The following is a 15,530-nucleotide window of genomic DNA, read 5'->3' on the forward strand; positions in this document are numbered from 1 at the left end:
GTGCTAATCCCTTTTCATTCAGCCTGTTAACAAAGTGAAAACAAGCCTCTTCAGGCTCTGATTCACGGCCCCGGGGTGAGGAGGGCCCCCGCGGAACGCTGTGATCCCCCCCCGCAGGAAGCCGAAGCGCCGCGGAGTTAAAAGGCCACCGCAAAAGGAGCAGGGCGCGCGGGCCGGGACCGCCCCGCGGAGGCGCCCGGCTCGGCCCGGCACGGCCCCGCTGTTCCCCGCCAGGCCGCTGCTGATTGAAGTGCAGGAGCCTGTTGCCCCCTCGCAGCGGGACCGGGGGAAGAGGAGCGTCTCCAATAATTATTATGTTACTTAGGTGCCATTTACAACACAAGGCCTGTAGGTGGGGTGGGGGGTGGCGACGAGGGTGAAAACGTCCCGTCAACGACATGTGAAAGGTTCTTTTTTTTGTTGTTGTTGTTCAAGCCCGAGTTAAAATGAAACTTTCTCACAATAACGGTGTTGTTTTGTCACTTTCACCCAAACGGGGCATTCGGCCTCTTCTGTGCCTTTGTAAATGTGAAAGCCAGCCGGGCTACAATGGAGGTGGCAGCTAGAGGCGCCATAAAATACTTTGCAGACCATTAACAAGCCACTGGCTTTACTGTCAACCAGCACGCTTCCGAGCTTATTTATGACGACTCGCTTGTGTTCACAGCCTCACAATGAACTTTCCATCGGGGGGGGGGGGAACAAAACATTCCATCCCTCGTGCGGTGCGCACTGAAAAAGTGATTATTTCCAATTTGCCGAATTAGTTATACTTTGTCTCACAAACAGCGACAGGGATCAGATTTACAACCTCGTTGCAAGTTGACTTTGTAAACTTGCAACGAGGTCCAACATCAAACATTTTAAAGATGTACTTAAAAAAAATGACACTAAAACATGGATTTTCCAGCGATACCTCAATTATCACTCACCCAATGATTCGATACTCTGTTCTTCTATTTATGATGCGTGGTTTGTCTGCGTCTCCATCACTCTTTACTACCACCACCGTCGCCAAGTGCTGCTCGCACTGGGAAACTTTGGCGAGCCTTAATTAATCCTCGTTTAATAATTAATGAGTCATCATAAACGGTATCATCTGCATCCTAACAGGCTTTCTCTCCAGACCGCTATTTGACTCGCCTTCGCGCCCAAACTGCACACAGAACACCATAAAATGCATGCCTGCACATTTTAATTGAAGTACAGCCACTTATTATTTGTCGCATATTGTTGATTAGTTCAATTCGATCGAAGTGGAAATAAACGAACTGACAAGGAGAAGCAGCATTCCAGCTGAGTCTGTTTAAAAAAAAAAAAAGACAAGTGAGAAAGAAGAAGGTAAAAAACAACACGGAGAGGAATGATCAGCTGTTCAGGATTTCCTGATATGATGGTGACCATCGCTGGCTGCAGGGGGGGGGGGGGGGAGAGAGAGAGAGAGAGAGAAAGGAACTGATTGGGGAGTCAGATTGGAAGAACTAAGTGGTAGTTGGAAGGGGGGGCGTACTGATTTTCTGCATGCGATAAGGAGAAAAGGATAGGGGGAGGAAGAGAGGAGGTGGGGGCGGGGGGGATGGGTGGGGAGTTGGGTGGGGGGGCAAGAGACCCCGTCGCGTTTTGACCCTAGTGAACCACCCCTGCACACCGCCACCATCACCATCACCACTGCCCCTCCTCCTCCCCCTCCTCCCCTCCTCCTCCTCCTCCTCCTCCGGTCCGGAGGGCTGAAAACACCGTCGCTCCCTCTCCGGCCGTGACATTTTCTCCCAGCCTGTCGCTGTGTACGTTTGCACGGACAGCGAGCGCAAGGAGCCAAGCACAAGGAGAAATACAAGGCTGGGAAAAGGAGCCCACCACAACCAGCACCAGCACCAGCACCACTGCTACCTCCACTCTCCCCGCCTCCCGGAGCATCCTGACGGCGGAAGCCGGAGCGAGAGGCGCACCAGGCGGCGGCGAGGCGCTGCAGGAAGCCGCTGCTCCCTCCTCACCCAGCTCCTCAGCTCCTGGGCTTCTCTGCACCGGACTGCACCGGACACGGCCCCGGATAGCGGCGCGCGGCAGACACAGACACGCACGCACGTCTCGGTGGGACAATTTTACGACTCTATCGGAGCCTATTAACGTCCTCATCCGACAGCACTTGAATAGGCTGCGAGCTTTATTAGCGCTAAGTGTATTAGGGGGAAGCGTGGAGCGTCCATCAGACCTCGAGTCCCGTCATAATGTTGTGATACCGAATCGCTCGGAGTAAACACACAGCAGGAACGGGGGGGTGCTTTATATAATAGATTTGTCTTCTTAAAAGAAAATATTATTATTTTTTATTATTATTATTATTATTTTTCCGTTTCCCACTCGCGGCTTAATTGTTTTTGTTCATCCCTCGTGCTCACACCTTCAAAAAAAAATATCCACTTTTTTATTTGCAGGAGCTGCAGGGACGGACAGAGGGACCGGAGCAAGGTTTGCTGGACTAACCGAGCAGTGCATCACCGTCTCGGGTGTAGGACTGCCTGCCCGGGCGCATGGAGAAAAGGGTAGGTCCGCTGTTGGTTTATTTATCATTTGACTTATATTTAGGGTTTGAAGCCAAAGCTCGGGGGTGGTGGGGGGGGGGTGGGATATCAACACTGTTTTACCACAACGCTGCTGGACAGCATGCTGGTAATGGGTGAACAACATGCACAACACAGGGCCCCGTACTGGACAGGACTAGTGCAGTGTGCTGTGTGCAGGCATGGACTTCCACAGGAAAACAACAGAGAAACAGGCCAAGAGATGAATGGCAGCCACTTGGAGATTATTTATTTAGCTACACAAAAAATGAGACGCTTCAAATGTTTCATTCCAGAAGCATCCTGCAACTTTTTTTTTTATTTTTTTTTAAATTGTAATAATTACATTAATAATCGAAATGATGTGCGGTGCACCCCTAACTTGCAGTGCCAGTAACCCCACTAATGGACGGGGAACTCCTTTATTTTAGATGTGATATTTAGGCCCTACCGTGCGAAACAGTCAGCGAGGCGTTATGGCACATAAGGATTGAGAGTAGTGGAGGTAATTAAGAGGCAAGAGGAGAGGAGATGCAGCTCTTCAACTCGGTAAGTAGGTCAGTCTTTTTGCTACAATGATTCAGAGGCATGGTGGTGGTGGTGGTGGTGGTGGTGGTGGAGGAGGAGGAGGGGAGGGACTCGCAGTGGCTGACGGGCAGCGGGGCTCAGACCTCGGAGTGAAAGGGGGCAATTAGAGAGAAGCCGCGTGCGAGATCAGTGCTGTATGGAAACACACATAGACACATACACACACTGAGCCGAGAGCACATAACAAACCCAAATGTTGCTTCTTGCAAGTGAACTGACAAAGCGAAACAAATGTCTGCAAAGAGGATGATAAAATCAGGAGCACAGCCTGTTTTAGGATTCCGTTTAATTTATTTTAAATGTATTTTTTTTTTTACTATTGTTATTGTTGTTGTTATTATTATTATTATTATTATTATGTTACAATAGTCCAGTTGTTTTTATATTCCACTTTAGTGGCAATTCTGGAAAGCCACACGTGCTCTGGAAAGTGTCTCTTTAGGATAACAGTTTAGCTTGCTCTCGTGTGCCAGTGTTCAATCTCCAATCGTTATCAGCTCTGCTATGACCCGTTTGATACTATCGTCTCTGCATCACTGCTCTGTGTTCAGTCACAGCGTATTGAAAAAGGCATTTTGGTTTTTGAAGGAAGTCATGATTCCGCTGCTAAACTTTGCTCCGACATCCTCGCCCTGAAGTGGCAGTTTAAACGGAGGACAGGCTGGAGAAGTTTGTTCTACTGAATAAAGTGCTTATACTTATCCACATATTTTTTTATATATTGAATTTGTGATGAAATAAAATTTGCTTTTGGCTGGAAAGAAAAAAAGTTCAGTTAAGTATTCAACAACCATGAGCGCACGAGCATGTGAATATAAAAGCAATGGTCCAGAGGGTAAAATTGAACTCATGACAGAAGCCTATTCACTCAGTCTCTTCCCTCGTGTTTTTATTTGTACGCCTTGGCAAAATGCAGTGTGCGACTCAAGTGTTGTGATTTGTTGTTTGTGGTCGTGTCCTCCAGCCGAGGCGGCCCAAACGCTCCTGCTAGGCCTCATGTTAAAATAACACAATTACAGCTCGCGAAACCAAAATGTTGTGCTGCCATGTGAACCCTGTTTACCAGCTCCGTGACTTCTTGAAAAAAGGGGGAAATTTGCGGAATTTGTCATCTCGACTTGTGCGCTTTGATCCGCCGGTACGCACAGAAACCCGAGAGGGGTCGTGCGTAAAGAGAGACGCGCAATCCGATAGCGGTGATTGTGTTAATAGCCGGGCCTCCATAAAAACTAGAAGGTGTCCCCGGCCGGGGCCTCCGAGCAGGTGCTTTCTGTGATCCCGGTGGCCATATGGGACTCTGAAATACAACAATTTGATAAGCCATTTAGGACAGTGGTTCCCAAAGTGGGGGTCCGGAGACCTCCAGGGGTCTTGCTGTGGGGGTCTGCTGGAGGGCAGAGCAGGCACGCCGACGGCGGATAATTCAATTTTTCTCCTTTCGCTGGTTTTCCCAGAGGCCGAGGCGGACGGAGCGTGTGAGAAGAATTGCTTTTGCGCTTCACTTCTGCCGCGCGCACAGCACAAACAAACAAAGTAGTCTTTAGCGGGCCGTAACTCACATTGCCCGCGAGAGATTGTTGTCAGCATTTGGAAATGGCAGTGGGGTTGCACGGGACTGCTGTTCTACCCTTTGGTGGTTGCTTGTCTGAAAAGGATTTATGAAATCACAGCTGATGCAGCTTTTCCTCCAGTAAATATTCTGGTGTTGTTGCCTGCCACAGAAATATGCTTCCTCCCCGTAGAGCAAAATGGGGTGGCGGAGATCCTACCTCTTTTTTTTTTTATTTTTATCAGCGTGGTTGAAATAACACAGAAAGGTGTCGGGCCAGGCCACGCCAGCAGGTGCTCCTGACACCAGCGAGGGTCTGTTTCAGGCCCGCTGATACAGAAACGGATCTGCTGACCGCAGAGACAGAAGCTGCCGTAAACAAAAACGATCCCGGCTGCGGTGGCAGTGAGAGCGATAGAGGCAGCGGGAGCCCGGCGAGGAGTGAGAGGCGTGTGTTCATGTGAACTCCCCGGCGCTGCTCCTGTGATTGTGTGTCTCGGTGTGTCAGCGTTGGGTTGTGAGCGAGCGAGCGAGGGAGCGAGCGAGGGAGCGAGCGAGGGAGGGAGCAGAGGGCCGCGGCGACAGGATGACATCACCGCCGTCTTCACTCGGCCTTTTTCTATCAGGGAAAACAGGAAATAAAAGAAAATAGATCAGCTTTGACAAACGTCGAGGCTGCTTTGAGGTTTTAGGGCTGTGATGTGTTCACGCTCACAAACGGACAGGCAGGTAAACAAGATGGTGCCGGAGCTCCTCACTGCTACTGGTGCTGCTGGTGGTGTTTTTTTCCCACTTTCCTGGTATTACTTGCATTCATTTGCAGGAAAGCAACACCTACTGTACATTAATGCGGCAGCTTCGGCATGCATGTGAACGCTGATGCCAAAAAAAAAAAAAACCCTTCACGCTCGACCAGTTTGCAAGGGAACATTGCTTCTTTTTTCAGTCAAGTGAATGTATTTGGTTTTGGGGCTGAAATGTGATAAGACGAAGGCCAATTTTAGATGCAGACCGGAACTTTTTGAGGACAAATTTTAAAAACATATGTTTAGAGCACTGAAATCATCCGAATAAACGCACTTTGTGTGCCCCCCCCCTAAAAGATACAGCAGGCTCTGCCTTTTTCTTTTCTTTTTTCCCCCGCTGTCAAACGGTGGCAGATGTCGTCGGCGGGGCGTCCGAAAGCCTCGGCCACGTAATAAAATCACATTTGATGTCCGGCAGACGCAGATGTCCCGACGTGTCTCATGTTTTCTGTCTTTCCGCCTAATTGCGTTTCAGTATGAAGAGCTGGTGCACTACTCGGGGTCGGAGGGCATGTCGGTGGGGGGGTACGGGGACGACGTGAGGCCGTTCCCGCCCTCGCAGTACGGAGGCGCCATCCCCGACTCCCTCAAACACCACAAAGACCAGATCTACGGGTGAGTGCCCCCCCCCCCACTCACTACCAGGGCTCGGAAACGGTTAAATTGTTTAAACCCTGCAGTTACGTTTTTAGCACTTTGGCATGTATATATTTATATGGAGAGCAAGAAAATACATGTCAAGTGTTTACAGCTGTCTGCTTTATAAATACTGAGCGATAAAATTTCACCGTCTGTGAATGTATCATGTGTGCGCTATGTAAACTGTTAGTGTGTTTATGAGTAGTATGTTAACCGTTTTTGCCTCTGTGTGTGTGTGTGTGTGTGTGTGTGTGTGTGTGTGTGTGTGCGTGCGTAGTCACCCACTGTTTCCACTGCTGGCCTTAGTATTTGAAAAGTGCGAGCTGGCCACCTGCTCGCCCCGAGACCCCGCCTCCTTCTCTGCCAACTCCCACCTCCCCGGCATGACCAATCACAGCGACGTGTGCTCCTCCGAGTCCTTCAACGATGACATCGCCGCGTTTGCCAAGCAGGTGAGAAGGGAACTGCGAGAGACAAAACAGAGGAGGTGATTTTTTTTTATTTTTTTTTTTAAAGTTTCAATCTGCAACAACTGATTTCTTATTCCAGATCCGATCAGAAAAACCCATATTTTCATCCAACCCGGAGCTGGATAATTTGGTACGATGCTCTCTGAAAACACAGGCAATGTGAACTCACTTCCTGAATGCAGTGTGTGCTGAAGAATGATCTCCTTCTTGCAGATGATCCAGGCCATACAGGTTCTTCGCTTTCATCTGCTGGAGCTCGAGAAGGTCGGTGAAAAAGCTTGAAGTCAAATTCAAATTTCAAGGGAAACGCAAGGTTTTTCATGCAGAAGCGGCCGCTGACTCCCCCGAATCTGCCTCCCCCGAAGGTGCACGACCTGTGCGACAACTTCTGCCATCGCTACATCACCTGCCTGAAGGGCAAAATGCCCACGGACCTCATCCTGGACGAGCGGGAGGGCGGCTCCAAGTCGGACATGGAGGACTTCACCGGTTCCTGCTCCAGTCTGTCGGAGCAGGTGAGACCACAGCTTTCCAAACAAACAATGCGATCCCGGCTTTTCCCCTTCCCAGCTGCCTGCTGCCTCCAGGGGGTCTGAATAGTCAGCACATACCTCCAGGAGCAAAGCAAGAAGCTTGGTTCCACCTCCAACATGCTCTCTTTGTGTCTTTGTGTGTGTGTGTGTGTGTGTGTGTGTGTGTTTGACTGCAGAATCCGTCGTGGTTACGGGAGCCGGAGGAATGCGCCACCACTCCTCTGGGGACGCCCGGCGCTTGTGGCCTGCCTTCACTTAGCACAGCAGACAACTGCAGCGACACAGGTGAGTCCGCGCATAAATAGAGAAGCTGCTGCGTACGTGCGGATGTTCAGCGCCGAGATGCAGAATGTGTCGCGTTTGTGCAACTGCCGCATACGCATTATTGGTGATGATGATGAGGATTCTGGTTCCTTTTAGTGAGTCGGATCAGTTTCAGCTCTTTCAACTCTTTTATCCTCTATAAGTCAGCTGCATTCAGCGCTGTTCTCACTCACCATTTGTACGTGTACCAGTATATCACATATTATTCAGTACATATTCTTTGCACAGAGTATTCAAAAGTAAATCATATAGTCATTTTCTAATACAGATAAATTGCAGCATTCATTGCATTTGCAGACCACTGTGACTCTGTGAAGTTACCCAGTGACTGCTGTACACAAAGCAGATAGAAATGCAATTTTTTTTTTATTCCATTAAGAATGAAACAGCAGCAGCTGTAACTGAATCGAGGATTTCATTGTGGCACCGCAGGCACAAGAAGCAAGAAATAATTTTAAAAAACTGATCAAATATTTACTGCAAGAAATCAATTGTTTTTTAAATGAGCTGAGGTTTTAATTATTTGATAATCAGTCGGTACATTTTCTTTCACTTTCAATGAATCAATGAAGGATTTATTTGTTTAATAATGTAGTGTGTGTGTTTTTTTTTAGCAGTAAAAACACTGAAAATGTGATCCGACCTGTTGGGAGTAAAAGTGAAAATAAAAGCATCAGAAATTATTAAATACATAATTAGTTCAATAATTGTGTATTTAAATCGTGACATTGCATATGAATTTTTTATTTTAATTCTTCATTATTCTCTGCTGAGAAAGAGGATGGAATCTGATGTGTGTTGGTTTCCACTTGGTCGCTTCCTACAATGCCTCCTTGGTCAAATGGCCGCTTCTCCTAAACATTTTGGAAGGGTTTTTAAAAATGTTCCACCCGGTGTGAAGCACGGATTCAACACACTCATGTAAATTTGATACAAAGTGTATCAGCATTTACAGTACATGTGACTACTTGTAATACTCCCTAACATATTCAATTATTCAGACAATAATAATTTTCTCCTGGTAAACAAGCTTTTATGAAAGAGAATTTACATGTGTGTGTGTGTGTGTGTGTGTAAGCCGTGCTTCACACCAGGTGGAAGGAGAGTTGAACCACCAACCTCCTGCACCACAGCCAGCCTCCCACCACCCTGAGCGGTACATGTTCTGCTGAAGCTGCTTCCTTTCAGAATGAATAAAAACGCATTCAGAGTGACACTATGCATTAAACAAAATCCCAAAGCTGAGTTCTTCAATTTTGTATCGCTGCCCTTCCGACAAAGTGTACACATGTAAGTGAATTGCAAGTACACTGTGTGAGTTGAGAGTTGTACGGAAATGGTACTTTATGTGTTTTCTTTTCCTTCAGGGGACGGCCTGGACGGTGCCATGGCTTCCCCCAGCACAGGCGAGGAGGACGAGTCCGACAGAGACCGCAGGAACAACAAGAAGAGAGGCATCTTCCCCAAAGTGGCCACAAACATCATGAGAGCGTGGCTCTTCCAGCACCTGGCGGTACGACACGCCTCCCCCGCTGGGCCTCCAAAGAATCACGCATGGAAAATAGTCAAATGATTGCACAATCACAAAAAAAACCTTTAAAGGGTTTATCATAGAGGCCAAAGAAATTAGATGGAAAAATCATGGGATTAACGACTAGGAGAATCAGCCAAACACAGTGAGTGAGACGCCAATGGAGTGAGTAATTGTTGGTGAGGTAATTAGCTTCTAAATGAGGCGGGGCAAATGCTATCTCACTTGAATGTGTGTGTGTGTGTGTGTGTGTGTGTGTGTGTGTGTGTGTGTGAGAGAGACAGAGAGAGAGAGAGTTACAGAAATACTAAAAGGGTGATTCCTGTTTCTGAGATTTCCTCTGACATTAAAATAGTCACTTCAGCGATAACTGACGATTGTGTTTTGTTGGGTGGTGTTCATGGTCGAGTTTTTAAGCATTTGCTTGAGATGCCAACGAAGCTTCACCTTTGGGACCGGTGCGTCTTGATACAATACTTCAAATGAATAGATGAATGAAAATAAAATGCAACCACTGGTTATAGAAGTAGGGTATTGAAAATGGATGGGTGGACAAACAGGCAAACGAGAATCTCAAAAACCTTTTGATTCAGAACTGATGTAACTGATGTAACAATCCCAGATGCATAAACCTTAATAAATCTTTAGAATCCCAATTGTCAATGAGAATTTCCTGCTAAAATATTTTTTTTTTTTATGTGTGTCCTCTCTCAGCACCCGTACCCGTCTGAGGAACAGAAGAAGCAGCTGTCTCAGGACACGGGACTGACCATCCTACAGGTCAACAACTGGTCAGTGCACTCTCTGATCAATACTCTAATTCCAGCTCCGCTGCCTTATCAATAATCAGTTAAACCGTCGTGTTTTTTAAAAAATGCCTCGCGTCAACATTCAATTTAAGTGCGAGGCGGCGGCCTCGTCGATAAGCGCCTTCGCTCTTTCCTCCTGGTGGAAGAAGTGAGCAATATCTGGATTTTACACCCCATTAAACGTTGCACTTTTTTTTTTTTGCTTAGTATGTCATTCTCGTGGCCGTTTTGTGCGGATAAGTGTCCGTTAAAAATAAAAGGTTGCACTTTTACGAGACTTTCAGAGGTGAGTGTAATCCGCTTTATTGGAGGAAAGCTTGTAACGCAGCAGAAAAATGTCCCGCTAAGCATTTTTTTTCTGTCCGAAGCTGCAGCGGGGGGGTGAAAAAAAATCTATCTGGGACATGTTCATAAAACAGAATAGCAAATCAATACCCAATAATCCCATGGTTTACAGGGAAACGGCTCCGATTCGCTATGCGGTGACGTGTGGATAAAAAACCCCACGACAACACAGGCATACACACACATGGACACACACAAAAAAATGCTGTTGTCAAGGTTTTTTTCAATGGTAGAAAATCCAAACATGGAAAGATGAAGTGTGTGTGTGTGTGTGTGTGTGTGTGTGTGTGTGTGTGTGTGTGTGTGTGAAGGCTATGTGTAAAAAAACAATAGATTTTACAAGCTGAGAATTTCCTACTTCTAATTTTGCAGCCCTTGCCATAACAGCCTCACACACACACACACACACACACGCGGTGTCCCAATCAATGCGGATCAATCAATTATCACAGGGCCGATCGATGGCTGCCTTGGCCTGATGTTGATTTAGTGCGCCCTCTGAAAGGGTTAAGTGGTTGTAAAATGGAAAAGGTTAATAGTCTCCTGCTCAGCCTTTTTCTCCATTAACGGGCGGCCTCGTCCGTCTCTCCCTCACCCTCTGAACACTCTCCGCCCTGCGTCTCTCTCTCTGCCCCGCCAGGTTCATCAACGCCCGGAGGAGAATAGTTCAACCGATGATTGACCAGTCCAATCGCTCAGGTCGGTGTTTAGAAGTCGGTCAGTCAGCTGGCCGGTCGCTCTGTAAACAGCTGCGTTGTATCTGCTAGCGTGCGTGAGTGTTGTTTATATGTCTTCTGAGTGTGTGTGTGTGTGTTGTCTCACAGGTCAGGGTGGTCCCTACAGCCCAGAGGGAGCAGCTCTCGGGGGTTACGGCCTCGACGGACAGGCCCACCTCGGCCTGCGGACGGCAGGTAAGGCCGCCTGAAAACAGCACAGTGGAGCTGCTGATCAGTCTGATGATCATAATTACTGACAAAAAAATAACCATGCACACAACTGTGCCTAGCAATCAAACCACATCGCATCAAAACAATGAATTTGATTCAAGATTGACATTTCAATAAAGAGAGAAAAGAACATTTCATTAAGATATTTTAATGAAATATTTTCAGCACGGCCTGTAAAGCTTCCCAGAAGTCAAAAGTTAAACATTTATCCCAAAAATAGCAACAAAAAAAAAACAACAACTCACTTTTAGCGTCTAAGTTGGAAGTTCACCGCCAGGCTAAAGTCACAATCTGTTGTATGAACATCGGTAAAGGGATTCATCATTCAACATCCAATAAATGTAGATTTGAAACATTCTCTGGAGTTCTGGAGACCAAACCTCGCCTCTCTTCCTGCTCACCAGGTCTCCAGGGCATGTCGTCTCTGCAGGGTGACTACCCCGGCGCCCTGCTCTCCCAACCGGGCTACCCCCCCCACCCCGGAACCTCCCTCCACCCCTACCCGGGTCCTCACCCCCACCCGGCCATGCTGCTCCACGCACCGCCGCACACACACCCAGCAGAGCCCCTGCTCGCCCAGGCACTGGACATACATGCACACTAGCTGCGGCTGGAGGAGTGGCTGTGTGCGTGTGCGTGTGTGTGTGTGTGTGTGTGTGTCTGTGTGTGTCTGTGTGTGTGTGCGCGGGAGCGTGAATTCCTGTATGAATGTGTGTGTTTTTGTGTGATGTATGTTTACGTGCGATGACGCATTCAGAACACTATTTAAAGAAAAGAAGAAGAAGAAGAAGAAGATAAAACGACACATTGCTCCAAAAGTTTACATTCCCCACTGAAAGACACTGACCTCAATGTAGCTTTCCCTCCCGCTAACACACACACACACACACACACACACACACACACACACACACACACACACACACACACACGCGGTCTGGACCCACAGGTTTAAGCCATACCTCTTCTGGAGTAGAAGTGCTTCCTTTCCAAAATTGTCTTCACTGTGTCCTGTGGGTGAGACGCCTGCTTTAAACTACACTTCCCATCATGCCTGCTGAACCCAAGGGAGACAGTCCATCACGGAGCGGCGCTGCGCTGGATGGATGGATGGATGGATGGATGGATATTTATTCCCAGACTAATGGACTCTTACTGGATAGGACCCGACCCCTGTGAACGCGCCTTTCTTCACGCGCTTCCCTCGTCTTCCTTCACACACACACACACACACACACACACACACACACACACGCGCGCGCGCACACGCACACTCTTTATTTAAAGCTTTATTTGAGTTGTTTCTTATTCTATTTTTGTATTTATGTGAGCCGCCGGTTGCAGCCTCATGCGAGCTTGTCAAAATATTTAGTGCTCTTCCTCAGCATGAAGCGTAAACACTATGAATGATTTCCGGCCTGCCTCGCTCTCATACCACTGACCTCCTTAAGGCACCGACTGGTGTCCGTTACCGATCCCACACACGCTCACACACACAGCCTCACACACAGCCTCACACACACACACACACACACACATCACAGAAAGCCATTTCTTACACACACAGACATACAGATCAAAAGAAACCCTTTGTAAGCATTTTGGGGAAGTCTTGTTGTTGTCCGTCACAGCAGTGTGTGTGTGTGTGTGAGGGAAGCTGCTGCAGCCAAAGGACTCTTAAATGACATTTTTCAGCTTTCTCTTCCACTATGCTGTAATGTTTCTGAATGATGATGGAAAATACAATTAAGGTATTAAATGGTTTTGAGGTTTTTCTTTTGTACAACTGGTCCCTGGTCATCTGTGTGAGTGTGTGTGTGTGTGTGTGTGTGTGTGTTTTCTAATCTTAGGTCTGTTTATTCCTCTGGACGTCGATTAGAAATGGACTGTTAGTCTCGAGAGGCAGAAACAGCAGCTGAAGGATGAAATGACCTGGAAATTTTGATTGTTGATTAGAATGCAGTCAAATTGAGTTTTTCATTAGGATCTGAAGTTAAAACTTTTGAAAAACAAATGGGGAAACAAATATTTTCCTGCAACAGGATGATTGTGAGAATACAGGTAATATTTTAGACAGGTTAAAAAAAAAGATATCAAAGTGAAATAATTTCACCACCAGCGATCGATAACTGAGCTTTAAAGGTTGAGTGTGTAAAATATTTACAAGATGGCAGCAAACTAGAAGCAAGACCCTTATTGCTTCATGGATATTCTCATACACAGTACATGTGAACTGTTCTAAGGGTAGGAAAAGCAAACTAATCTTTAATTGAGCCTTTTGCTAAGAACAAGATAAAACACAGGACTGTGTTTGAGCAGCAGCGCCAGCTCTGAAATGCTCTAAAACATGAACATTAACAATAAATCACAAGTAAAACCAGTGGAAGTTTACCTCCTTCCCTGAAGTAAAGTCAAACTTCCCTTAAAGTCAAAGTGAGAAGAGGTGAGCTGGTGAACAAGTGAGAAACGGCGCTGGGTAAATATTAAGCACATGAACAGAAACTGATAGTGTGGAGATGTGTTGTTGTACAGATTCTTTGTTTTTTGTTTTTTTTTTGTCTTAGCAGCGTTCGGTTTGCTCTGTGCTCCACGGTCGAGTCGTCAACTTTAACCGCGACCTTCTCTGTCTCTCTCTCTCTCCTTCTCTCTCTCTCCTTCTCTCTCTCTCTCCTTCTCTCTCTCTCTCTCTCTCTCTCTCTCTGTCTCTCCCTCTCTCTCTCTCTCTCTCTCCTTCTCTCTCTCTCCTTCTCTCTCTCTCTCCTTCTCTCTCTCTCTCTCTCTCTCTCTCTGTCTCTCCCTCTCTCTCTCTCTCTCTCCTTCTCTCCTCTCTCTCTCTCTCTCCTTCTCTCTCTCTCTCTCCTTCTCTCCTTCTCTCTCCCTCTCCCTCTCTCTCTCTCTCTCCCTCTCTTTCTCCTCCGAACCGTGCACTCGTCCCGCTCTCATCCACTCATTTGTCCGTCCTGTTGGACTCGGACCGCCGAGGCCTCGGGCTGCAGCTGCACTGATCCGTCACGCACGCTGGATTATCACGCAGAGGAGGGAAAAAAAAGCAGCGATTCCTCTTCCTCGGCATGGAGCTCCCCGTCCTTCCTCCCGTCTCACAAAATCACAGCGACATTGTCGGAAAATCAGAGAGCTCTCCCGCTCTGAAGATGTCTGGTCTGGTGTCGCCTCAACCGGCGCCGCCAAACACCCAAAAACCGTGATATCAGATTTTTGCCGCCTTATCTTCACCCGCAACAACAAAACGCACAACAGACCCGGAGCCTCCTCCACCCCGTTTGTTCCCCAGCGTGGCCTGGAGCGTGACGGAGGAGGGGTCAGAGGTCAGGGAGCAACCAGAGGTCGGCAGGAAATGGCTGTTCTCCTGGCAGCGGGGTCGCGACCTCAGCATCCCTCCCCGCTCTTCATTTCTCTTTGTCACTCCGCACACTGGGCCCTCAGACACGCCGGTCACCGAGTGCGGTGGTGGTGGTGGTGGTGGTGGGGGGGGGTGGTGGTGTTCTCACTTTTACTCTTTCACCTCTCCACCTCCGTCTCTTTCTGTCACTGTCCTCCACCCCCCCCTCCCCCCTCCACCCCCCCGCTCCTCCTGCTCCTCCTGCGCTCCTCCCCCAACGTGTTGCGCGTCATGTAAACCTCTCGGTCACCCGAGCTGTTTATCACTGCGACCTGGAGGAGCTTCCAGAGGGGAAAAGCTGTCGGGGAGGAGGGGGTGGGGGGGTGGGGTGGGGGGGCTGGATTTCATTTAACACGGTGATACCGCCTGTTACACTGCGGCCGTGCACGTTGTCCGTATTTCTTGCTGTTGCCGTGACGCACAGCCCGCTGGAGAAAAAGGTCAAAACAGCAGCGATTCAAACAAAGAAACATCCTGTAAATCCAATCCCAATTTAATCCAAAGGCCTCCTACTATGTGTTCATATCTCTTTCTTCTATCACACAGTTGGCAGCTCTATATGGCCCAGAAAAATGAGCACTCTGTTTAGAGCCTTCTGCTAAAAAAAAAAAAAAAGAAAGATGCTGGGATTCTTTTCTTAAAATTGGAGCAAAAGAAGTAAAGGATGTTTTTTTTTCCCCCTCCTATTTCTGGAAGCCCATTGAAGCTGGGAACACAGATTACGAACATAAAACACAAGTGAAGTCATTCAGGGTACAAAACCTTAGAAACTGTGAAATGGTTGAACACATTCTTGCTCCAGCAACTTTTCCCCTCAAAGTGTTGGATGGTTCACAGTAGACTGACTCTATCTGGTGCGAGTATACAGTGCACAGGATACATTGCATACTAACCTATTCATGCCAGCGAGGCTAAAACCCTCTAATATTTGCCTGATGCAGTGGACTTTAATGGTTCCCTTTATGGAATCTGTGTTTTGGGATCGCTGTTTCTCCAGTCACTGACACAATAACGGTGGGAAGTTTAAT

General features: G+C 47.6%; 1 protein-coding gene across 1 annotated transcript; it reads left to right on the forward strand.

Moving 5' to 3' along the window:
* Positions 1 to 1,725: 1,725 nt before the first annotated feature.
* On the forward strand, positions 1,726 to 12,888 carry meis3 (myeloid ecotropic viral integration site 3). Its single transcript, XM_076049862.1, has 13 exons — positions 1,726 to 2,091; positions 2,436 to 2,543; positions 5,980 to 6,119; positions 6,421 to 6,595; positions 6,693 to 6,743; positions 6,827 to 6,877; positions 6,979 to 7,128; positions 7,323 to 7,431; positions 8,838 to 8,983; positions 9,716 to 9,792; positions 10,796 to 10,854; positions 10,980 to 11,066; positions 11,507 to 12,888. The coding sequence occupies exons 2-13, from the start codon at positions 2,532 to 2,534 to the stop codon at positions 11,704 to 11,706; spliced, it is 1,257 nt and encodes a 418-aa protein (XP_075905977.1). The 5' UTR covers positions 1,726 to 2,091; positions 2,436 to 2,531; the 3' UTR covers positions 11,707 to 12,888.
* The last annotated feature ends 2,642 nt before the right edge of the window (positions 12,889 to 15,530 follow it).

This window comes from Nelusetta ayraudi, unplaced genomic scaffold, assembly GCF_046127955.1.
Source record: "Nelusetta ayraudi isolate G7.1 ecotype Tasmania unplaced genomic scaffold, CSIRO-AGI_Nayr_v1 ptg000120l, whole genome shotgun sequence".
Lineage (NCBI taxonomy): Eukaryota > Metazoa > Chordata > Actinopteri > Tetraodontiformes > Monacanthidae > Nelusetta > Nelusetta ayraudi.